Consider the following 26724-nt stretch of genomic DNA (forward strand, 5'->3'; position numbering starts at 1 on the left):
TATATAAAAGAATTCTAAGCAGACATTCATAGTTAGAGAATATATATATATATATATATATATATATGTATATATGTATGTGTGTGTGTGTGTGTGTGTGTGTGTATTCATTCTAACTAAAATAATATATATCTATGTGTATATATATTATTTTATTATTTTTTGAAAGTCTGCTTAGAAATTATATATAGAATTTTTTTTAAAGAATTCTAAGCAGACTTTCATAGTTTTTTTTATAAAGATTAGATATTTACTATTTATATTTATTATATTAGTTTTTAGCAATTTTACTAAAGACACTTAAATTAAACATTTGTAGTTTTTAATATAAGCAGTTTTAAAAGTATAAGAGGTTTTTCATCAAAAAAAGGTGACTTTTCATCTCACAATTTTCACAGATTTTTTTTCACAGATGTCACAATTTTGACTTTTCTGAATTGCATTATATAAACTCACAACTGGAAGTTATGTAGTCAGAATAGTGAAAAATAAACTTGTAATTGTCTATTTTTATCTCAGAATTGCAATTCTGACATTATAACTAGCAATTGCAAATTTCAATTCTGAGGAATAAGTCAGAGTTGTGAGATGCAAACTCGCATTTCCATGAAAAAGTCAAAATTACTAGTTTATATTTTGCTATTCTGACTTTATAACTTTATATCATGCAATTCAGAGAAAAAAAAAGTCATAATTTTGAGTTTGATACAATTCTGAGGGGGAAAAAATACTTTTTTTTTTTTGATTCAGTGGTGGAAACAGGCTTTTATAGAATATAGCAAAAAGATTTCTATAAATCTCTTATTTTTTCAGTTTTAGTAATTTTAGTACTTTATCTAAAACTTGTTTCAGTTAGTTCCGAGGCATGTTTCTGATTTTTAGTTTTTTATTAAATATTCAGTTTATTTTTTTCAGCTTTATTTCAAATGATTTTAAATAGCTTTTCTTCCAAAGCAACATTTTTTTTGTCTGGTTTTATTTCTCCTCACACAGCGCCTTGACCATTTCCAACATCCAGCCGGGATTCACTGGAAACTGGGAGTGTCGCGTTCGCACCAGTCGAGGAAACAACACTAGGACGGTCCACATTGTAGTTTTGGAGAGTTCTGCCAAATACTGCTTGCCAGATCGGGTGTCAAACAACAAGGGGGAGTACAGGTGAGTTTAATGAACATCTGATCATTGGTGTTTAAAGTTTGGTGTCACTAAGAAAGTATTTGAAATCTCTTATGCTCACTAAGGCTGTGCAAGTTTATGTCTCATAATTCTGACTTATGAGAGAAAAAGTCGCAATTACCTTTTTTATTTTTTATTCAGTGGCGGAAACGGGCTTCCGTAGTATGTTTTTAAATTGTATTTTCTTGTACAATTTGCTATTATTTAAATGTAATTAAATTTATTTGAATATATTTCTCATTATAATCACTAATTATGTATAAAAGTATAATAACACTATACTTACTAAGATTTGATTTGAATAATCAGTGTTATTTTTGTTTTATTGTAGTATTTATTTCAAATGTTATGAGATAAACTCGCAATTTTAAGAAATAAAGTCGGAATTGTGACTTTTTTCTTAAAATTGCAAGTTTATAACTCGCAATTCTGACTTTATATCTCGTAATTGTGAGTTTATATTATGCAATTCTGAGAAAAAAGTCAGAACTGTGACTTTTTTTCTATATAGATCTATAAAGAAATTAGTTTTTTAGTCATTTTAGTACTTTAACAATTTATTTAAAGACACTTATTTAAAATATTATAGTTTAAATAAAAATAAATAAATAAATAAAGTAAATTTTGACTTTTTTTTCTGAATGCATTATATAAACTCACAACTGCAAGTTACACAGTCAGAATAGTGAAAAATAAACTTGTAATTCTCACTTTCTATCTCAGAATTGCAATTTTGACATAACTTGCAATTGCGAGTTTGTAGCTCACAATTCTGAGGAATTGGGTCTGTCACTAAGACTTGTTTTTGAAAGTATTTGAAATCTGTTATGCTCACTAAGGCTGTGTTTATTTAATCAAAATAGAGTAAAAAAAGTAAAATAATATTACAATTTAAAATAACTTTTATCTATTGTAATATATTTTAAAATGTAATTTATTCCTGTGATGCAATGCTGAATTTTCAGCATCATTGCTCCAGTTTCAGTGTCACATGATCCTTCAGAAATCATTCTATGGTGCTGATTTTTGCTGCTCAAGAAACATTTCTTATTGATGTTAAAACTTTTTTTCTGCTTTGTCTTTGGATAAATAGAATCTTTGATGAATAAAGTTCAAATGAAAAGCATTTTTTTGAAATATATAATTATTTTGTAGCATTATAAATGTATTTACTGTCACTTTTGATCAATTTAAAGCTTCCTTACTGAATAAAAGTATTATTTTCTGTCATTAAAATCTTCCTTACCCCAAACTTTGCATTGTTGAAAGTAACACTGATTGCTCACCATGTACCTTAGGTACTTTCAAAGCAGTATAAATATGATTGGCATAGATTTTGTACATGATATGTTTATAACTTTAGCTCTTCGCTGCACTCTAGTGGTAACAGATCTAAGTGATGCATATTAGTGCACAAGCTGAAACTTTCATTTATTTTTGGACTTATTTTTTCATTGCATATTCTAATTCAAACAAATATATTCCCATTCAAGGCTATTTATTTCTATGCAACATCACAGACAATTTGGTATTTTCTTTCTTGTGCATTAACATTTATTTAACATGTCTGTATGCAGATGGCCTCGGACTCTGGCTGGCATTACGGCATACTTGCCCTGTAAACGGCAGGTGAGCGGAGCTGGCATTTACTCGGGCAGCTCGGCGGAAGAGCGACGTGCGTGGAGGCGATGTGACCGCAGTGGACAATGGGCGGATGATGACTACTCACGCTGTGAATATATGAAAGACGTCACGCGTGTGCTTTATATCATCAACCAGGTACAGGACTGTAACTGTGTCAGTCGAAATAGTTACTTCTCATCATGCAACACTTCTAGTGCTTAAGGCAAGACACTGCAGGTGAATAGGGTAAAAAAATTAACTAATAGTTATCACCTTACTTACGTAGTTGCTTGATTGCATTGATAATTGCAAGCATTTTTTGTATTACAAGTTTTCTAAAATGTTAGGTTTCAATATGCAAATGAGGCATTATTTAATGAAATATGCACTAATTTGCATACATTTCTAGTTCAAAAATCTAAACACTGGATGAAGTCGGTTTTAAAATTCTTGTTTAATTTTTTGACATATTAGAGTCAAATGTTTTTACAGAGGGAATTTTGGGTCTCATTTCGTCACAACATGATTCAGAATATGCTTAGAGCGGGCAGAAAACAATATATTTTTTACACTTTTTGGGGAATAAAATGTTGTATAAAATCAAGCAAATCATATATGTACAAATCCCTCTGTTAAAACTTTCAGGATATAGACAGGAATAAAAATGTAAAGTTTGGTGTGTGTAAGTGCTACTGAAGTGGAGATTTATGGCTCAGTGTAGAAGAAAAAACTCATTTTGAGAAAACGGCCTTTTAAAAATATGTATTGCAATTGAAATCTGTTGACACAATTAGATAAAGTGCTATAAAAGAAACACTTAACAGTGTCTTTTAGGTGTTTTCTTTCCACTAGTTTGAAAAAACACTTTAGGACAAATCTCAAACTTGACAGATGCATGGAAAAACTGTGTTTGCCTGCAGTGTCTCCCCTTGATGTGAGATGTGCTTGATTTTTTTTACTTAACTTTGGTTTATTTTTTTGAATGTCAGATGCCTCTGAATCTGACCAATGCGGTTCAGACGGCTCAGCAGCTGTTGGCTTACACCGCAGAGGCACCCAACTTCTCTGACAAGGTGGATGTGATCTTTGTAGCTGAAATGATTGAAAAGATCGGCAAGTTTGCAGAGAAATATAAAGAGGTGAGTGAAAGCAATTCAAGCCATAAAGGGGAAGAAGGTCTGTTCTGAATAATGTTTTTTTTTTTTCATCTGTGCAACCCAAAAGTGTAACATTTTAAACTGATCTGTAATCAGCTTCTTTTTCATAAACACTTGAATCATTTTGAGACGCATCACATTCACGTAATGCCTTAAATCCAGGCCGTTTAAAGCGGGGGCCTCAAGAAAAAAATAAAAATAATAAAGATATTTGTTATATTGACCTTGGAATACCTGAATATTTAGAATTTTAAAAATTTGAGAATTTAAAAAAGGAAGTGTGATTTTTAAATTGTACATTTTAAAAAATTATTCTAAATTCAAATCTGCTGACAGTGTTATCTTAGTAATATTTATATAATGCTATGTTTTTTATTAGCTTTTACTTTTATATTTTTATAGTTTAATTATTAATCTTTATATATGTGTATGTGTGTATGTTTGTATGTATAAGGTAATAACAGATATATAGACATTTTAAGTTAAGTTTAACTTAACAGATTTTAGTATTCAGCAGTGTTATTGTTAAAACTAACGCCATTTAAAAAAAATTCTGCAATTGAAATAAAGCTGAAATAAAATAAAAGAATTGGTAGAAGAAAAAAAATCTATTATTGGCAAGGCAACACTTCTAGTTTTTTTGTTGAAGTAGAAATTAAGTAGTAATACAGAAATTAAATGAAATTAAATATTAAAATATTCCTATAGCCAGGGGGACCGGAGAGTGTGTTCCAACTATAGGGGGATCACACTTCTCAGCCTCCCCGGGAAGGTCTACGCCAGGGTACTGGAGAGGAGAATTCGTCCGATTGTCGAACCTTGGATCCAAGAGGAACAATGCGGTTTTCGTCCTGGTCGTGGAACAATGGACCAGCTCTATACCCTGTTCAGGGTGCTGGAGGGTTCATGGGAGTTTGCTCAACCAGTCCACATGTGTTTTGTGGATCTGGAGAAGGCATTCGACCGTGTCCCTCGCGGTGTCCTGTGGGGGGTGCTCTGGGAGTATGGGGTCCGGGGTCCTTTGCTAAGGGCTGTCCGGTCCCTGTATGACCGGAGCAGGAGTTTGGTTCGTATTGCTGGCAGTAAGTCGGACCTGTTCCCGGTGCGTGTTGGACTCCGGCAGGGCTGCCCTTTGTCACCGGTCCTGTTCATTATTTTTATGGACAGGATTTCTAGGCGCAGCCAGGGGCTGGAGGGGGTCTGGTTTGGGGACCACAGGATCTCATCTTTGCTTTTTGCGGATGATGTTGTCCTGTTGGCTTCCTCAAGCCAGGACCTACAGCAGGCACTGGGGCGGTTTGCAGCCCAGTGTGAAGCGGCTGGGATGAGAATCAGCACCTCTAAGTCCGAGGCCATGGTTCTCAGTCGGAAAAGGGTGGCTTGTCCTCTTCAGGTTGGTGGGGAGTCTCTGCCCCAGGTGGAGGAGTTTAAGTATCTGGGGGTCTTGTTCACGAGTGAGGGAAGGATGGAGCGGGAGATTGACAGACGGATCGGTGCAGCTTCTGCAGTAATGCGGTCGATGTACCGGTCTGTCGTGGTGAAGAAAGAGCTGAGCTGTAAGGCGAAGCTCTCGATTTACCGGTCGATCTACGTTCCTACTCTCACCTATGGTCATGAGCTTTGGATCATGACCGAAAGGATAAGATCCCGGATACAGGCGGTCGAAATGAGTTTCCTCCGTAGGGTGGCTGGGCGCTCCCTTAGAGATAGGGTGAGGAGCTCAGTCACTCGGGGGGAGCTCGGAGTAGACCCGCTGCTCCTTCACATCGAGAGAGGCCAGCTGAGGTGGCTCGGGCATCTGTTCCGGATGCCTCCTGGACGCCTCCCTGGGGAGGTGTTCCGGGCATGTCCCACTGGGAGGAGGCCCCGGGGAAGACCCAGGACACGCTGGAGGGACTATGTCTCTCGGCTGGCCTGGGAACGCCTCGGCGTTCCACCGGAAGAGCTGGAGGAAGTGTCTGGGGAGAGGGAAGTCTGGGTGTCTCTGCTTAGACTGCTGCCCCCGCGACCCGGTTCCGGATAAGCGGAGGAAAATGGATGGATGGATGGATAAATATTAAAATAAAAAGTAAATAAATCATAAATAAATGACGCTTTTTGCATTTTTCCTATATATTTTTTGTTTATTTGTTTTAGTTTAATTTTAGCTTTATTTCAGTTAATTACCAATGCCATTTCAAATTTTTCATTTCAAATGGTTTTATTTTAGTTTTTCATTAGATACTTTTATTTTATTTCTGCATTATTTCACTTATTTTTTTTATAGTTATAGTCAGAATTCTCAGAATATATATGTAGATATTTATTTTAAATATTTTTGTATTGCTAATTTATTTCTTTTTTATTTTTAGTGCTTTAGTTTAAAGAAAAAAACTAAATGCTGCCTTGGCAAGTATGGTAACTAATAAATTTTTTTGTATCTAATAATTCCTTTATTTTATTTCAGCTTTATTTCAGTTACTGAAAATGATTTTTAATAGTGTTAGTCTTAACAGTAACTCTGTTGAACAATAAAATCTGTTATGGTGAACTTAACTTAAAATGCCTAATATTATTTTTAACTAGAAGACGTTGAGTAAAACACAAAAATCCTTAATCATGGGGCCTTTGGAAGTTATAGTGTACAATAAAGCCACTTTGAGTCAAAAAGGATGAAACGGCATTACAATTCGCCACCTCAGTTTGTGACTCTCCTCATCTCTGGAGAACAAAACAGGCTTTTACAGTTGAATCAGTGAGGAGAGGGACAGATAGGATCAGAATGGAGGGATTTGGACACTGGGCCACAGAGGAACGAAGAACCTATTTTTCAGGATCAGGTTGCACTTCACTCAGTGTTGAGGGGAAATGTTATCATGTAACACCTGCGCAAAAATTCAACGTCTCACATATTGCAAGGGCACCTTATTAAATTCGACTTGCCTTGCAATTTTGCGTTAGTTCTGTAATTTTGTTTAGAAATTTAGATTGTGTTGAGTTGACAAAGAAGAGGCTGTTTAGCTCTTTCAGCATTGTTTTTGGCTAACGTTCGCAGTGTGCATTCCTCCAGCATGGGAAAGTCGGACACATCCCAGTGTTCACATTTTAGTTCTTCCTAAAACATTAACCCATTAACATTTTTCTGAGTGTGATGTCAGGTTTTGCTCATTTCAGGAATGCAGTTGTGAAGCAGTCAAGTTTTGAATGCACTGAATGAGTATGCAGTGTGTTTGTGGGTATAATGCAGGCCTGAAGGGATCATCGGGTGGTGAATGGCTGGCTGGGTGGGTGTGCATGCATTGTCTCTAACTGCATTTCCTCTCTCAGCTGGGAGATGTGATGGTGGATATCTCCAGTAATCTGATGCTGGCTGATGAGCGAGTGTTATGGATGGCTCAGAGGGAGGCGCGGGCTTGCTCACGTATCGTTGAGTGCCTGCAGAGAATTGCCGTTCTGCGAATCAGTAATGGCGCCCTGGCCTATTCTACAGTGAGTATTGACAAAATCACTTCAATTGTGTGTTTTAAAAGTACTGTGTTTTAAATCATGTTCATTTGTTTTAAGCTTTTATTTTTATTTTTATTTTATATGCTTCAGTCATTTTTTGATGTTTTTTTTTATTTTACTTTTATGTAATATTTATGTTTTGTTTTATATCTGCTTTATTTCTATTAACAAAAATGTTTTTTTTTAATAGTATTAGTCAGAGAATTCCAGAAGTTTTTTAAATTTTAAATAAATCACTTTAGAAACATTTTTTAAAAATATATAATAATTATAAGTAAATAATATAAGAAGTTAATTTGCAAACATTTTCAATAATCTCAGTCAAACTGCAGTTGGTTTATTTCGATTAAGTAAAAATAGCAAAAATAATACAGCTAACACAATAGAACAATAAAAACGTGATAACATAATAAAAACATGATTTATCCAATTTTGCGAATACACTCTTTATATGTAGAAATAAACATATTATAATAATATAATACAAACAAATTTGTTTTTAACCCTCCACATGCTTTGATTTCTGTGTTTTTACAAATTAACGATACAAATACAATACAAAATTATTTTGAGTACTTCAAGATTAGGCCTCTTACAACTGATTGGTATATAATATAATAAATAAATATATATACATATGCAAGGATTTCCATTTTGTGCATTCTAACAGCAAGGCTTAAAAAGTCTGAGCTACTAGAAAAACAGTAATTTCTTACATCAATTGGAAAGAATATGTTCAGATCAGATGTGTGCAGAATATAAAAATAATAATTTCTATATTCAATGTTAAACCCTTTTCAAACCATTTTCAAACACAAAATATAGCTTACACTAAATAAGTGTCTTCTGCTCCCAGTGGCTGCAGTTTTGTGATCAAAAAAAGAAAGAGAACAGAAATATAGTGATTTTTTTTTTTTTTGCAGTTTAAAAAAGCTATTTTATGTATGAATATATTTTAAAGTGTAAGTTATTCCTGTGCTCAAATCTGAATTTTCAGCATCATTACTCCAGTCTTCAGTGTCACATGATCCTTCAAAAATCATTCTAATATGCTGATTTGATCAAGCATCTTTATAGCATCTTTAACTACTATGTACTGACACTAAAATTAAATTTAAAAATGCCTGAATATAATTACATCTGTAATTTCTATGTTTACATCTATAATTACACTTTTGAACCAACTTGTAGCCCTTAACCCACACTTAAACCTAAACTAAACCTAACCAAATCTGTCCCTAACTTCAACCGTATCCAACCTCAGTAGTAGCAAAAGTCCTTTGCAATACAACATGAACACAGTAAGTACACTGTACCTAGCACACGATACTTAAACACCTAATATAAAATGGGACCAAAATCTTTTGTAACATTATAAATGTCTTTACTGTCACTTTTGACCAATTAACTACATCCTCGTGGAATACAAGCAACAAAAAAGTGTACGTTGTATGAGAAAAGTTTAAAGGTAACCTTGTTTTCAGAGTCTTTCAGTAACATGTATTCTCGTCTGTTTCACCAGAACTCTCATAACATTGCTCTGGAGGCTCATGCCATCAAGGCCAGCAGCTTCAATGGGATGACCTGCACTCTGTTCCAGAAAGTCTCACCGGAGCGCACGGCCATGGCCCATTTCTCTCCCCGAGACCCCGACATCAACCTAGAACGCCAGCTCAGCTTCAAATGCAACGTGACCAGCAACCTGTCTGCGCTGGCTCTCAAAGTAAGCATTTCGTCTCAGGCACTTCCTGTGCGTGTACAGTTGTTCTGTCATAACTTATAAGGCGAGTGCTTCTTCAAACCCAGAAGTCCAATAAAGCTGTGGAAGCAGGAACATATCCATCATGCTGTGACAGTAACGTTATTGCATCTCCACATCTGCAGAACACCATCGTGGAGGCGTCTCTACAGCTTCCCCCGTCTCTCTTTTCATCTCTGGGAAGCTCGGGTCAGGCTGAAGAAGCCGTCTATAAGCTGCACCTGCTGGCTTTTCGTAACGGCAAACTCTTTCCTCCGACGGGCAACTCCACCCTCCTGAGTGACGGCAGTAAGAGGAGGAGTGTGGTCACACCTGTGATCCTCACAAAGATCGGTAAGAGCACACTGCTGATTTTTACCGCCTTGGGCGAGATCAGACATGCGCTCAAACCCACACAAACTCTTCATTGTTGCTGTTGTACAATATTTCTACTTGGATAGAAAGCAAAAAAAAATACAACAGTCAAAGCACTTCTGTTATACTTACCGTTATACTTAAGTCACATGTTATACTTAAGTCACATGCCTTGGTTGTACACACCAGGGTTATTATTTGAAATAAATAAAACTGCAGTTGCTTAAAATCAAATCAATTAACCATTAACTATTAATAATTAAAAAAAAAAAAAAACTTAAAGGAACACTCCACTTTTTTTGTAAATAGGCTCATTCTCCAACTCCCCCCGAGTTAATAAGTTGAGTTTTACCGTTTTGAAATCCATTCAGCCGTTCTCCTGTTCTGGCGATATCACTTTTAGCATAGCTTAGCATAGATCATTGAATCCTATGAGACCAATAGCATCGCGTTCAAAAATGACCAACGAGTTTCGATATTTGTCCTATTTAAAACTTGACTCTTCTGTAGTTATATTGTGTACTAAGACCGGTGGAAATGCAAAGCTGCGATTTTCTAGGAAAGATTAGGAACTACACTCCCATTCCGGCGTAATAGTCAAGGAAGTTTGCTGACGTAATATGGCTGAAGAAGGAGCAGTAATACCACGCAGCACATGTGCAAATGCTAAACTAGCTGGGAACTCATTTCTGATAGTAGTCCGCCTGCTTCGGCCAAAGTAATTTTTTTTAGCATCATTACTCCAGTCTCCAGTGTCACATCATCCTTCAGAAATCAGTCCAATATTAATATTATTAGTTACCAAAGCAATATTTATATTTATAAATTATACTACACATGTCTCTTCTGCCTCAAAAAGGCTGCAATTATGTGATCGAAAATATATATTTTTATTTTAATATTTTATTTTATATTTTTATATATCAATTTTAGAAAAGCTGTTTTATATGTGAATATATTTGAAAATGTAATTTATTCCTGTGAAGCAAATGTATTTTTTTACCATCATTACTACAGTCTCCAGTGTCACATGATTCATCAAAAATCAGTCCAATATTAATATTAATAATTAAAAAAACACCCTAAATTGATTTTATTTCAGCTAGTTACCAAAGCAATATTTGTCATTTTCATTTAAACACTAACTAAAAATGTAAAACCCTTGGAGGTATAACTGTCACAAAAGGTAATAAAAAGTTTGATTCTGACTTTAAAAATGTTTAAATATATATTGTTACCACAAATATCATGTTCCAGAAAAGATAAGTTGCACCAGGTCAAAATTTGCTTAGAAAATAACACGTGCAACTGCACTGAATAAAAAAAAAAAAAAAACATACTGTAAATGCTATAGGAATTACTTTGGAACATTAGTATTAGTCGTACGTTTATTAATAAACCATATAAATCATAAATATGAGCCTTTAACTGCCTACTTAGCCTAATAAGCGATCAAGTGCACGGAAAAAAAGCCACAGTGCACTGGCAAATTTAATAATTATGAATGTGTCGGGGGAAAAACAGCAAGGAGACTGCATTAACATTTTTAATAATTAATTGATATACTAGTGCATTCTTTGTTTTTGTCTTAAGAGATGAAGTCAGCGACACTCGTCATCTCCGCACTAGTGGATGCATCTGTATCTGTATGCGCCTGTTTGTTTTCAGTTTGAATTGGTTCATTTTTTTGTTCAGAAATTGCTTGTAAACTTTACGAAGAACTACAAAGAAACAGCAAGTAACAGATTGAATTAAACATGAAATTTTGAAGAAGAAAGAGTGAAATAGTATTTTCTGGTAAAACATACTCAAATAATCTTTGTATTATTTACCCATTAATTTAGAAAAATATATATATATATATTTTTACATTGTGCTTTTATTTTTTGTTACGATTTGATCTTTACTGTACAGCAGTGCTATTATAATCCATCCCACCCCCATTTTGGCTTCAAGCAGGTAAAGAGGCATTGTGTCATGAACAGAGCAATAATGTTGCTAGAGAGCAGCTGAAGTGTGAGGGGGCGGCAAACTACAGCACAGGGAGCTTCTCAAAAAAAACTTCTCGCTATAACTGATTGATTTCAATGAGAGGGCTAAGCGGAGCAGAAAGCGAATGCAGTCCCACGAAAAAGCTGCAGAACCAAGGAAATGTCTGGAATGTTTAGTTGATTTCAGTTTTAGGGCTAGTCAGTTTTATCATACGCTCTTTTAAAACAAAGATTTGAAAAAGGGGGTCATGCAGATTAACCATTTGAGTGAACAGTTATTAAAGGAGTAGTTCACTTTCAGAACAAAAATATACAGATAATGTACTCACCCCCTTGTCATCCAAGATGTTCATGTCTTTCTTTTTTCAGTCGTAAGGAAATTAGGTTTTTTGAGGAAAACATTTCAGGATTTCTCTCCATATAATGGACTTCTATGGTGCCCCCGAGTTTAGCTTCCAAAATGCAGCTTCAAAGGGCTCTAAACGATCACAGCCGAGGAAAGAAGGGTCTTATCTAGCAGAACGATCAGTTAATTTCTAAAAAAAAAAAAAAAAAAAAAAGTATAATAATAAATTACAATTTATATACTTTTTAACTTCAAATGCTCGTCTTGTCTAGCTCTGTGTGTACTCTGTGTAGAGATTAAAAAGTATATAAATTGTAAATGTTTTTAGAAAATAACCGATCGTTTCGCTAGATAAGACCCTTCTTTCCTCGGCTGGGATCGTTTAGAGCCCTTTGAAGCTGCATTTTGGAAGTTCAAACTCTGGGCACCATAAAAGTAACCGGCAGCCGCTGAAGGTGATCAGTATCACACTGAAGGGGCTTATTTTGCGATAACTACAGGCTGCCTGTACATTATCCCGCTTATTACATGGCTACTTGCCACATAAGGAAGAAAACTGGACATGAATATGAATTTGAAATCTTTTATTGGCATATTTGTTTTAAATGAACATTTTTATCCTTCCGCGAAACGATATAGTACCACGTGACTAACATTCAAACTATGTACGTTAGTAAGACATTTTAAATAGATTAATGTCAAAATTTTCCATTGTTAATTGTGGTTGTCCAGTGTTTGTCACAAGATGGCGCCAAACGGTAATCTTTGTTGGCACGGAGGGATTTTAAACATACAAGTAGTACCGGCTATGCGTTATTACTTTGGAGCGGTGATTATTTGAAAAGAACGAACCTGCAAATGTCTCAACTGACCAATCAGAATCAAGCATTCCAAAGAGCCGTGTAATAATCCACTATAAAGAACCTCTTGTGCAAAGAATATGTTCCATAAATTTAAAAGGTTCTTCATGGAACCATCAGTGTTAATAAATAACCTTCCTTTTTAAGGGTGTACCTCCTCAACCAGAGTGGTTTTATAACGTGAACTGATTAAGTGCCCATTCTGCTGTTATTTAGAGGGCTTTCCACTGAAGAACCTGCAGAGTCCAGTGAACACAACCCTGCGGCACTTCCTGCACGGCTCAGATGCTGTTCCTGCCTTCTGGAACTTCAGTCTGATGGGCGGACAGGGCGGCTGGCAGAGCGACGGGTGTCGGATCCTCCATCAGGATGACAATTTCACCACAATGTCCTGCGATTCACTTAATAACTATGCTTTACTGATGGTAAGAGAGACAACAGTGGCTTCAATTTTAGTCTGTTCTTCATAACAAACTCTTGTAGGGATTTCAAGACTGTTAATGTAGAACAGATGTTGCTTGTAGAACTTATATGTGACCGTGGACCACAAAACCAGTCATAAGGTTAAATTTTACAAAACTGAGATGTATACAACATATAAAAGCTCAATAAATAAGCTTTCTATTGATATATGGTTTGTTAGGATAGGACAATATTTGGCCGAGATACATCTATTTGAAAATCTGGAATCTGAGGGTGCAAAAAAATCAAAATACTGAGAAAATCACCTTTAAAGTTGTCCAAATTAAGTCCTTAACAATGCATATTACTAATCAAAAATTACATTTTGATATATTTATAGTAGGAATTTTACAAAAAATCTTCATGGAACATGATCTTTACTTAATTTCCTAATGATTTTTGGCATAAAAGAAAAATCTATAATTTTGACCCATACTATGTATTTTTGGCTATTACTACAAATATAACCCAGCGACTTAAGACTGGTTTTGTGCTTCAGGGTCACATATGATACTTTTTGAATCTTTTTTTTGTAACATCTACTGAAAAGCCTGGATGTCCATGGCAACCTAAAACCTTCTGCTGGATAATTAGATAACTAAAATTTTAAAATAAAACTATTAAAAACCATTAGGTGTTTTATTAATTTGAATAAAGTTGAAAAAAAAATTTAAATACTAAAATTACTGAAACTAAAACAAAGTTTAATAGATTATGTTGAAAAAAAATATATATAAATATATTATATAAAAATATGTTATAAATAAAATGACAAAAGCTTGTAGAAAAATTGCCCCAAAAAGTTTTTGTTAAATGAAATAATATGGGAATTAAATTTAAATATTAAATGTAAAAAAAAAACATGAACTTAAAATTTGATGTAAAAGTTGAAATTACTGAAACTAAAACTGAAATAAAAGTAAAGCTAAATAGAAGTATTGTTTTAAAATATTTTTAAAAATGACAAAAGCTCATACTATAGCGAAATTACTAAAAAACTGTTTTTCATTTATTTAAAGTGTGGGAATAAAATATAAAAATTAGGTGAAAATTAAAAAGATTGCTGGCTTGGCAAAAAAACTGAAATATGTTTCTAATGTACTAAAATTAATAAAACTGGAATAAAATAAAAGCAAAATGAAAATAACAAAACGTATAAAATGACAAAACTATGTAGGAAAATTACTAAAACTTAGTTTAAAATGAAAATGATTCAAATTAAAATGTAAAACAAAAATTAAAGTATTAAGGAAAATTACTAAAACTTAGTTTAAAATGAAAATGATTAAAATTAAAATGTAAAACAAAAATTTAAGTATTAAATTATTAAAGTATTAATAAATATTGTGATAGTATTGAATAAATAGTACTAAAATAACACTGATTAGTCTTTGTGTGTGTGCGTGCATATATATATATATTTCACATTAGATGAAATGGGTAAAAATACTGCTGCTACGTGACTCTGAATCCAACTAGAAGCAACAATAAAGATGTGCAGGATTGGTAATGAATTCCAATGTTCCCATCATCCTCTTGTCATGTAATTACTTGTTATTTCAAGGTTTTTTTTAGTGCTGGATTGATCTGCTGTGCAATTTTCTTCTGATTTTCCTTTATGGTTGACGTGTACCATGAGCCTTTGACTCTAGACCTGTTTGTAATTAGATCTTTTCACACATCCTCAACACCCACCTTTCTAGAACAAGAAGGACAAATCCAAATTATTGGCTGTTGAAATGCGTTTGCAAATATAATCTGTTGATATACTCTTGTATAACAGGATCTGAACAGGACCGGGAACGACGCGTACAGCTTCGAACCTCTTCACCCTGTTATCTACGCCACTGCCATCGTCCTGGTGCTCTGCCTGCTGTCAGTCATAGTCAGCTACATCTACCACCACAAGTAAGTGCTGGAACTCGTCTTTCTGCATGCAAGAAGGATGAACAATGCAGTTTATTGTTAAAGGGATGGTTCACTCCAAGATGAAAATTTTCTGTTAATTTACTCACCTTCCAAGAAGTCACTTTTTTTTCTTGAGTAGAACATTGAAGAAGATTTTGAGCTGAAACCGTGGTTTTTGGTGATTCATAACCAGTGTTGGGGGTAACGCAAGTTACGTAAGAACATTACTTTTTCCAAGTAACTAGTAAAGTAACGCATTACTTGTTAATTGACCAGAAAATATTTGAGTTACTTTTTCAAATAAGTAACGGCAGTTATTTTTCCCCCCCATTTATTGATTAAAAGCTAAGAGAAATTGTAAGATGTTACTTTAGTTCTAAAATAAATGTGAACATGCATTAATTCATCTCACTCGCTAAAAAAAAAAAACAGATACAGTATTCCTCAAAATGGATAAAAACAGTGAAATTCAACGCAAACCAGCAATAATTAAATGTTAAATAATACAAATATCCTTTATGTATTTAATCCCGTTTTATAAACTGATGTCTTTGCTGCCAACCTTCGATAATCCAATTCATCCATACTAATAATCAAAATCTTCTCAAGATAATCTAACATTTACAGTACAGACGTGAATTTACTTTTCTCTAAACCTGAGGCTTTTGGTGTGAAAAGGCTTTTACATTTGCCAAAAATAGAACTTTTCATATTAACAACAAGCATGCAAGCCCTGCCCAGATTTAAAAAGTAATGCAAAAGTTACGTAACGCATTACTTTCCATAAAAAGTAACTAAGTAACGTAATTAGTTACTTTTTTTAGGGAGTAACTCAATATAGTAATGCATTACTTTTAAGAGTATACTGTTCATAACTCTGTTCAAGTCAATGGCTACCGTAACTTTGAGAGCCAAAAAAAGCAATATCAGGTGACTTATGTGACCCTGGACCACAAAACCAGTCATAAGGTTAAATTTGACAAAAATGAGATTTATACATCATATGAAAGCTCAATAAATAAGCTTTCTATTGATGTATGGTTTGTTAGGATAGGACAATATTTGGCCGAGATACATCTATTTGAAATCAGGAATCTGAGGATGCAAAAAAATCAAAAAGACTGAGAAAATCACCTTTAAAGTTGTCCAAAGTAGGTTCTTAACAATGCCTATTACAAATCAAAAATTACATTTTGATATGTTTACAGTAGGAATTTTACAAAAAATCTTCATGGAATATGAACTTTACTTAATTTCTCAATGATTTTTGGCATAAAAGAAAAATCAAAAATTTTGACCCATGCAATGTATTTTTGGCTATTGCTACAAACAAACCCCAGCGACTTAAGACTGGTTTTGTGGTCCAGGGTCACATATAAAGAATACCAGTGGCTCCTGATGATTCATTGTGTTCTTATGAAGCTAAACGATCAGTTTGTGCAAGAAACTGAACATTATTTGCAACATTATTAGCTATAATCCATAGCTTCAAGTAAGCTGTCCCAAATGCTTTCATAAGAGTGATGTCTGGTTTGTGAATGAATAATAACGGGCGATTCGTCTCTAGAACTGCTGTGAGAGTCCCTTCATGAGCATTTTACTGTTAATTTTGAGGAAAAACTATAGTCATATCTTATACAAACAGAAACTTAAAGGTCTTTACAGCAGCCCGTCAAAATAAAAGTTTGGTTTAACGTGACATAATTTTTACTTAATGTAGTGGTGCTACTACTACTTATTACTTAAATATAGTTTTAATAGCATTTTTATATTTACCAGAAAATTGTAAATACACAATGCTGTTTCTAAAAAATAAAAATCGAATTAATCTTTATAAAATAATTAGATTATTTAATATTATTATATTATGCTTTTGATTATTAAAATCTAATTTAACGGAAAACAGATTCACAGAATTTGATGAAAATAAAACTAAATTTGCGAAAAATAATACATGCATTTCACGGGGCCTTTAAAAATATAATTACTGTTCAAATTTTAATAAATTGCTGTTAAATTGTGTAAGTTTCGTGATTTCGATTAATTAGACATGCTTTTTGACTTTTATTTTTTAATGTCTTCAAAAATTAAAACAAAGATGGAATCCAGACAAATTAAAACTTGGAAATAGGGCTGGGCCGATAAACGATATAATATCGAATCGCGATAAAATTTATGTTAATAACGATGATAAGCTATAGACATTTTTTGCTCGATATGGATTAATCTAAGAGCCAATCATACAGCAGAAATATGCGACAGCGGCCAATCAGCGTGCAGCGTGCGTGTGCACGTCAAAGTACAAAGTTCATTTTCTACAGCACTTTGCGAAGCAAACTTACACCAGGACGACAAAAAAAAGAGAGTGGAAGCAGCGACGAAAGAGAAACTAACCTCGAGTTATTATCCAAAGATGTTGAAGTTGTCGACAAAAAAGGTAGCACGAATTCCGTAAGTGGTTTGACTATCTGAAAAGTGACTCTCACCTCAGCTCAGCTGAGAGTTTGGCGCGATTGTTAAAACTGAAACCGAAAGCAAAAAACGCACGCGCATTCAAAAGCAATTTTAATCCCCCTTGTTTAGAGAGTGACTCCGCAATGCGCGCAAATTAGGCTACATGACATATCTAGGCTGTTATCTGCATGTAGACTATAATAGGTTGTGTATGTCTATAGCTCTGTATCATGCTTGAAATATTCCGTCTCTATTTGCACTTTGAATAGAGAGTAGCCTACTTTGATTCTGGCTAAATTGTCTGCACTTAATACGATTAAGAAAGAGCTGTGTCGTAATTTTTTTATATTTATACCGTAGATTGTTTCAAAATGCAGTGGTTGCCTCTAATTTAAATAGCTCAACCTATAATAGAGAAAATAAACAATTGTGTTAATAATAATAAATAATAAATAAATAAATGTGTTACAAATAATGTTTTTACAATAATTTTATGTTCACATTTTGTACATTTACTCTCATTTACCATACTCTGTCACAATTTTAACAACTTTTTTCATTTATTTTAGTAAGTTATTTTAATTTTTAAGGCCAAATCTGTAATCTGATTTTTGTTAATAAACTATACTTAAAAATTTAATTTAATGAATCCTTTAATTTTTGTGGCTTTAGTCATTATTGGGATACTATTTTAAAGCTGGCAACATCAACAGCTTATATCGAAATATATATCGTCATCGTTCAATATGGGAAAAAATTATCGAGATTAGCTTTTTGCCATATCGCCCAGCCCTACTTGGAAAAAATAAAACGGAATTTGGGGAGAAATAAAATGGATTTCGTAGGGCCCTATTTATTTAATTTGTGATTTTGTTTTATTGTATTTCTTCTTTAGTTTGTTACTTGAATCAATATTCTTGTTATTAATAACAAAGATACAACTTTTTCTGTTGTTCTATGTTTTTGTCTTAGTAATCGTAGTAAAATGTTGGTATCATGACAACAAGCTATCGAATTGAGATAAGAACCACAGTTTCAGCTAAAAAGCTTCTTTACTGTTCTATTGAGGAAAAGGTCACCTATTCTGCATCTTAAATTAACAGCAAATTTTTATTTTTGGTTGAACTATCTCTTTAAGCTTTAAATATGCTGGGTTTAACGTGATATTTCATGTTACTGAAGAAAAAGTCTTAAATTAACAGCAAATTTTCATTTTTGGTTGAAATAAATTGGTTATGAATATGCTCATTTTAATGCAATATTTCATGTGTTTGCAGGTCAGTGCGTGTCAGTAAGAAGTGCTGGCACATGCTGGTTAACCTGTGCTTGCATATTCTCCTCACCTGTGCTGTGTTTGTGGGCGGCATAAACCAAACCTACAACGCAAGCGTTTGTCAAGCGGTATGTGATTATTTACATATTTTCATAAATGCTTCTTTGTTTACAGACAGAGCTGCAGTACTGCTTTCAAGTTCACATTACTGTATTAAGAGTTTTAGCATTTTGGTTTGTCTTGAGGAGAGCTCTAATGTTTGCTAACGTCTTGTTCTGAAGGTGGGGATAGTGCTGCATTACTCCACGCTGGCTACAGCCTTGTGGTCCGGTGTAACGGCACGCAACATCTACAAACAGGTGACGCGGAAGGCCAAGCGCTACGAGGAGCTGGATGAGCCTCCGCCTCCACCCAGACCTATGCTGAGGTAAAAATCAAAGTGATGGAGAGTAGAAGAAGTGGAGGAAAAAGGCATAAAAATATAAGATATATAAATATGGATGTACAAAAAATAATAATAATATAACAATATAGATGTAAATGTTAAAAAACATTTAAACATCAAGCACACATGCTGTAATCTGCAACATTAGTTTGACACATAAATTGTCCAAAAGGCAAGACTGTGGGTTTTAAATTAAGTTCCCCTGCTGACCACTTGGTGTCAGTAAATATTCAACAGAAAACAGGGCTTTTTTGGTGATAGGGATGATAGGGATAGTTCAAATAAAAATATTGTAATTGTCATTTACAAAAACACAAAAGAAGATTTAAAAAAAAATATGTAGATGTCCATTGTGTGGGCAAGAAAATGTATTGATTTTTTATTTTTTTTTTATTTTTTGAGACATTTCACAACATAATACATCTTTTTATTGTTAAAAACAAAGTTTTGAACGGCATAAAGATGAGTGACTTGTTATTTTAGTATTATTTATGTACTATTAAAGTAGAAGTATCCAGCCTCATACTAACTTAGGATACAGAAACACTAGTATTTACAGGATAATCACATGAATATTAATCAGTTAACCTCATTTATACAGTATTTATTAAGATTTACATTTTTTTTTTACTTTTTTTATTGTAATTTTAGCTTGAATGTTAGTAATTTTATATGCTTGTCATTTTTGGGTAATTTGTCCATTGGTTTTAGAATGATAGGGATAGTTCACCCAAAAATGAAATATCTGTCATTTACTCACTTATGACTTTTTTCTTCTGTGAAACACAAAAATATATATTTAAAAATATTTATTACAAAACAGTTTAAGTGACCATTAATGTCCATTGTTTAGGCAAGAAAATACATAGTTTTTTTTTTTTGACATTTCAATAATTAGTTGACCTCATTTCTACAGTATTATTAAAATTTTAAATTAGTTTTTTCTATACTTAATTTGTTTTATTTTAGCTCAAATGTTAGTAATTTTATGTGCTTGTAATTTTGTATTAACTTTTACATTTCTTCGTAGCTCTTTTTTTTCAGTTGTAGTATTTTCAGTGTTTACTTTATTTATTTTTATTTAATATTTATATTTTATTTTATTTAAGCTTAATGTCAATTACATTTTTAACAGCTTTAGTCATCAGTAACAACACTGATGATGATGACAGAATTCACATTTTCTGGTAAAATATCCTTTCTGGAACATGCTACACTTTTTGCTATGATTTGCAGACAATATATCGACACCTGAAAGTTTGATTTTACAGAAAATCATGTAGTTTTATGATAGTCACACTATGATGGTCACATCTTCAGACTGATTCCATCCAAACATGATATTTTGAGCTGATTTTTGAATGCATTAGGTTCATTAATTGGGAACGATAGGGACAAGGCATGTGTGTTTGGAACAACTTCCTTAACTTTCCTTAATAGGTCTAAATAAAAGTGTGTTTATGAATGTTAAATGTGAGCAATTAATGAAGGCATTTTGCTTTATAAATGTGTTAAACTGCAATAGAAGCATTACAAATGCATATACAATATTTCAGCCAGGGTTTCATTTTATTTAATTTTATTCATACTTGACCATTTAGCATTCGCAATCTTTATCCTATTTCTATTCTATATACTTTTCTTTTTATTTAAAAAAAAAACAAAAAACTTCACCCTCCAACACCATCACTCTCTATTCTGCAGTATTTATATTTTATCTACTTATTTTATTTATTTTAAAAAATGCACCTTTAACTAGGGATGCACCGAAATGAAAATTCTTGGCCGAAGCCAGAAAAAAAATATTTAAACACTAGGTCAATTTTTTTCACCATTGCGTAAATTCAATATCTGAAATTTGCTTTTTACAGTTTTGTCTTGCTTTTCAAAAAAAAAAAAAATAATCTATTACAAAACAACAATTTAAAAATATTTACTTAACACTGAACATTTTTAACATTCTAGTGGTCATTATAGACTACCAACAAACCACAATTTAACTTAAAATTAATAAGTTAGTAAAATAATATCCTTTGGCAATTTTTAGGACCTCCTTCTTGAATCAGGCATGTGTTTTTTAATGTACAAATAAATGCAGCCTTGCTGCAAGGAGAATGTTATGATAAATGTATTAATAGATTTATTTATTTTTGTCTTAACTAAAAAAAAAAAAACAATTAACCTCTGATACTAGCTTTCTCTATTCTGTTTCTATTCTATCTATTCGTTTCCTTTTATTTATTAAAAAAAACTTGTCATAGCACTTATATATTGTTGCTCTTTTGTTGATTTGATTGCTTCTATTGTCCTAATTTGGGTCACTTTGGATATCTGCTAAAATGCTTAAATGTAAATGTAGATATGATTGCCAGTTTCTTTCTGTAACCATTTTTTAAAGTCAGCATTAATGCTCTAACATGAGAATATGTAACATCTTACTTATTAAGTTTGAATTGTTCTTTCTTCTACAGATTCTACTTAATAGGTGGAGGCATACCGATCATTGTCTGTGGAATAACAGCTGCTGCCAACATTAAAAACTATGGCAGTCAAGTCAATGCTCCTTAGTAAGTATTAACATTTTAAGACGCTTTTTTATCTCTCCCTTGCAATAAAATTCAAGCTAGAGGCGTTTGGAAAATATACTGATCATATTTTGTGTAATCAGTTAGATTTTTGTGCTTGGATCCGTTTAAGCTATGCGAGACAAAATGCAAGGTATAATATGTTTCCTTAACTTGGTTGCTATTAACGACAGACTGTACAGATCCAGCCTGTATCTGCCTCAAGGCACTTTCCCAAATCCCCCGGTGAACACTTCCTGTCATTTCATAGTCTTCCTCTGTCATGAGAAATTGCTTTTGCTATCGCTGGAGCCTAATACCCTTGCTCTGTAAAGTGCAGAATAATACTTTATAAAGGAAAGAGCAGTTTAGACCTTCTGAAGCCGTGTGAAACTAATTACGGTGCTCTATTTTTGGCTCCCCACGTTGTGTCTGTTGGTTTCCCATGCTCCCTTCTTTCACTTGTGACAGCTGTTTGGATTGTGTAACAGCATGGTTTAATTTCAAAATCCAGACCATCTGAGATCTTTGGGGTTTAATTAATCTCGCGCTACCGTGACAAAAGAAAAAAACGCTCTGCTGAGCATCGCAGAACTGCTTCATAAGTGTTTTACTTTTCTGATAATATGAAGCCCTTGATACCACGAGTGTAAACTTAAGAACTTTATGTATACTTGATGTAAAAGCTACTTGTAGGAGAGCGGACCTGCTGTGAGTGACATCTGCGGTGATTTATAACGGGATGGGAGTGTTCCAGCGCTCTTCTTGTGTATGTTTTATGCACAATTTAGATTTAATTTTGTTTTTTCTTGCTGCCAAGTAGGACAATGTGATGTTGATTTACTGAAGTACAAAACCGCAATGAAGTAGTTCTCAGGAATACAGTTCTCAGCTTGTTTTAGATGTGTAGACTTTCTTAAAGCATGACGACATACCAGCACAACTTCAGTATTTTATTGTAAACGGTAAAAACAGGAAGATCTTATGAAGTTAGATCAGTGTATCATCAATGTAATTTGTATCATTGCATTCAATACAGTGTTGTTTTTGACAACCATCTTAGATTTAGTCTTAGTCTTAGTCTTTTGGACTAAAATGCTTCTTAGTTTTAGTCAAATTTTAGTCACTTCTATATGTGATAGTTTTAGTCCAATTTTAGTCGACGAAAAGTCAATAAGGTTTTAGTCTAGTTTTAATCAAAAAAAAGGGAAAAAAGTAAACAAATTAATGTAGGTCAGTAAGTATTTTGCTGTAGGGTGGTGTCACTTATAAGTTCTGAAAATAGCAGATCTATAGTTCAACACAATGTGAGCTTCCGGATCGACTATTTTCACCAATAATTACAATAATGAAGGAATGTTTTAGAACATAAAAGACAAACAAGGATGGAATGCTAAAACGGCTTGCCATACTAGTATAGCAAAGAGTATTTAATGCTAAAACGGCTTGCCATAGCGTCAGATACTTTTTAAGTTTTAATTGGCATGCACAATAAGCGGAAATGTCATGCATTTTAAACGTCTGACGGACCACCCACTAACATTTTCGTCTATTCTCGTCTCGTCAACGAAAACTCACACACGTCTCGTCATGTTTTAGTCATCAACGAGCCATGTTTATCTCGTCATCGTCTCATTATCGTCATGGAAAAAAGTGGCGTCAACGAAATGATTTCGTCATCGTCATCGTTGACGAAAACAACACTGATTCAATATAATTTTTGATGCTGATAAAGCAATAAAAAATATTAATGAAATTATTATTGCCATCAGTACGATCTTTGATGCTGATATGACGACAAAAATAGTCAACATTATTAATAATTGCCAATAAGCGTCCAAGATGTAGGTGACTTTGTTTCTTCAGTAGAACACAAAAAAAAGTTTTTTTTTTTTTTTTTTTTACTCAAACCGTTGCAGTCTGTCAGACATATAATGGCAGTCAATGGTTACCAAATCTTTAAGGTAAATAATGATATAAATACTGTTCAGTTTTTTGCACAGACCGAACGTTTTGTGTTTTAAGGCCCTTAATGTGTCTTCACGAGCCGCAGGGTTTAATTTGGTTTTGTTTGTGTAGGTTTTTTTACTCTTAAAGATTTGGTAACCATTGACTGCTATTATATAACTGACAGACTGCAATGGTTTGAGTCAAAAATCTTTGTTTGTGTTCTACTAACGAAAAAGTCACCTACATTTTGAATTCCCTGGGGGTCAAATGTAAATTTTTGGGTGAACTATCCCTTTAAGAACAATAACATGCATTTAGAAAACAAATGGGGTGAAATTTAATTTCTACACACTTTTAAAAAGCATCTGTTGTCTTTCCACAGCTGCTGGATGGCATGGGAACCCAGCCTCGGTGCGTTTTACGGCCCGGCAGCCTTCATCGTATTTGTGGACTGCATGTACTTCCTCAGCATTCTCATTCAGCTCCGCCGGCACCCTGAGCGCCGCTTCGAACTCAAAGAGCAGTCTGAAGAACAGCAGCACCTTTCTGTGGCCGAAGCGACCGAAATCACACCGTCCCACCTGGAGTCCTCATCCTCAGCCGCTGAACCGATCCCAATGTCGGCTTTAGAGAACGAACACACATTTGTAGCCCAACTCATTGGCGTTGCAGGGTCTCTTTCTCTTTATGTCGCACTGTGGGTGTTCGGTGCTTTTGCGGTGTCTCAAGAGCATCCGGCAGATTTAGTGTTCGCTTGTCTCTTCGGCGCCACCGCTTTGGCCCTCGGGGCGTTCCTTGTGGCGCACCACTGCGTGAATCGACAGGACATGCGGCGCCATTGGTCACGAGCTTGTTGTTTGGTTCGCCGCAACTACGCCGTGCAAGTTGATTCCCTGCTGTTGCCTGTCGCAACTAGTGGCTCCGTCTTGACGGCGAGGGGAAACGGCGAGGTGGCGAAGTGTCCGGCAAGTAGCGCCGAATCCTCGTGCACTAATAAGAGTGCGCCGAGTGTTCGCAACTCTACCCAAGGCTGTAAACTAACCAATCTGCAAGTGGAAGCGGCTCAATGCAAAGCGGCCCCTTCGACAGCCAATGGGACGGTGTTATTGGACAACAGCTTGACTGAGCATTCAGTCGACAATGAGATTAAGATGCACGTCGCACCTGTTGAGGTCCAATATCGTCCTAGTTCGGTCAACAACAACAATCTTCCGGGAACGGGCAATGCGAACATCAACGGGCACTCAGGGCGGCACCACAAGAATCGTACGAGAGGGCATCGGGCTAGTAGGCTCACGGTTTTGCGTGAGTACTCGTACGACGTCCCGACCAGCGTTGAGGGCAGCGTGCAAAGCGCCCCGCACAAGCGCCACCATCATCACGAGAGCCTGCACGCTCGCAACAGCCGACGGGCGGCGTATTTGGCTTACCGTGAGCGCCAGCAGAGCCAAATTCAACAGGACAGCAGTGACGCCAGCACTAGTTTGCCCCGTCGCTCGCGCCACCTCGCCAAGGGTGGAGGCGTCCGCCTGGGTAACAGTTTTGGGCACGGGCTCAGCAACAGCGTGGGGAACGGCGTGAGTAATGGAGCCTTAGTCGGAGGAGGGGACGGATCAGGGACCGACGTCACCAGCCAAACTAGAGACTGTCCAAAACAGCCCCTCGCTGTTGAACTGGAGGTGCAGCCCAAGTCTTACGGGTTGAACCTAGCGTGCCAAAACGGACCTGCCAAAGACTCGGAGAGACTACAGAATTTGTCGCCCCTGAACGTGGAGAGTTCTGGGAACATTAAGACTGGCTTGTGGAAGCACGAAACTACTGTGTAGCGAGATTCCCTTCTCAGAGACTACAAATCGGAAATCTTTTATATGTAACTGTGAATCTCTAATTTTATGATTTTGATCTGGTACAGTTTGTAAAAATAGTTCCTGAAAGAATTTGCGTTTTTAATGTTTATGTGAGAAAATACCTACAAATGCGTATAGTTTACCGCTCGGCTGCGTCGTGGTCGGTCTACAAATGGTCTTTTTTTAAGCCCATTTTGTATTTCATTCTGACATTTTGTACGTGAAGATGCATGATGTGCTGCCCTTTGAGTATATGTGCGCTGAATCTCTTATATTTGAATGTGCTTTCACATTGTAAACAAGATTGTGTTCAGTTGCGGCCGTCGAAAAATAAAAATATCTTTGCGCAGCCCACTTCATCTCATCTCGAGTTCAAAAGAGAGTTCTTTTGAGAGTTTTATCCAGGTTTTGCGGTTTGGAGTGAGTGGGAGCTTATTTTATGATTTTTGATCCAAATGGTTAAGTTTGTTCAAATAGTTTCTGAAAGAATTATGTGCAAAATGTAAAAAGAATACCTACAAATACATCCCCCTTTTAGAATTGCAAAATGTTAATTTATTTTACCAAAATGCATGCTATTGTTTATTAATACTGACCTGAAAAAGTTATTTCACATAAAAGATGTTTACATATAGTCCACAAGAGAAAATAATAGTTGAATTTATACAAATGACCCTGTTCAAAAGTTTACATCCCCCTGATTCTTAATACTGTGTTGTTACCCGAATGATCCACAGCTGTGTTTTTGTTTAGTGATAGTTGTTCATGAGTCCCTTGTTTGTCCTGAACAGTTAAACTGTCTGCTGTTCTTCAGTAAAATCCTTCAGGTCCCACAAATTCTCTGTTTTTTCTTCATTTGTGTATTTGAACCCTTTTTCCATTAAAAAATCCATCTTTTCACACTGAGGACAACTGAGGGACCCATATGCAACTATTACAGAAGGTTCAAACACTCACTGATGCTTCAGAAGAAAAAAAAAACATGCATTAGGAACAAGGGGTGTAATCTTTTAAACAGAATGCAGATGTGTACATTTTTCTTATTTTGTCTAAATATCATTTTTTTTTT

General features: G+C 34.7%; 1 protein-coding gene across 1 annotated transcript in view; it reads left to right on the forward strand.

Annotated features, from left to right (window-relative positions):
- The window catches only part of adgra3 (adhesion G protein-coupled receptor A3), a 77963-nt gene extending 51733 nt beyond the window's left edge, over window positions 1–26230 (forward strand). The window contains exons 8-19 of the mRNA XM_073836821.1: window positions 994–1158; window positions 2754–2955; window positions 3789–3938; window positions 7263–7424; window positions 8965–9165; window positions 9327–9534; window positions 12969–13177; window positions 14998–15122; window positions 18854–18977; window positions 19131–19276; window positions 21766–21861; window positions 24191–26230. Coding sequence (XP_073692922.1) covers window positions 994–1158; window positions 2754–2955; window positions 3789–3938; window positions 7263–7424; window positions 8965–9165; window positions 9327–9534; window positions 12969–13177; window positions 14998–15122; window positions 18854–18977; window positions 19131–19276; window positions 21766–21861; window positions 24191–25634 — 3232 coding nt within the window. The 3' untranslated portion in view covers window positions 25635–26230. The remainder of the gene's footprint in view (window positions 1–993; window positions 1159–2753; window positions 2956–3788; window positions 3939–7262; window positions 7425–8964; window positions 9166–9326; window positions 9535–12968; window positions 13178–14997; window positions 15123–18853; window positions 18978–19130; window positions 19277–21765; window positions 21862–24190) is intronic.
- The last annotated feature ends 494 nt before the right edge of the window (window positions 26231–26724 follow it).

Source organism: Garra rufa, chromosome 3 (genome assembly GCF_049309525.1).
Source record: "Garra rufa chromosome 3, GarRuf1.0, whole genome shotgun sequence".
NCBI classification, from domain to species: domain Eukaryota; kingdom Metazoa; phylum Chordata; class Actinopteri; order Cypriniformes; family Cyprinidae; genus Garra; species Garra rufa.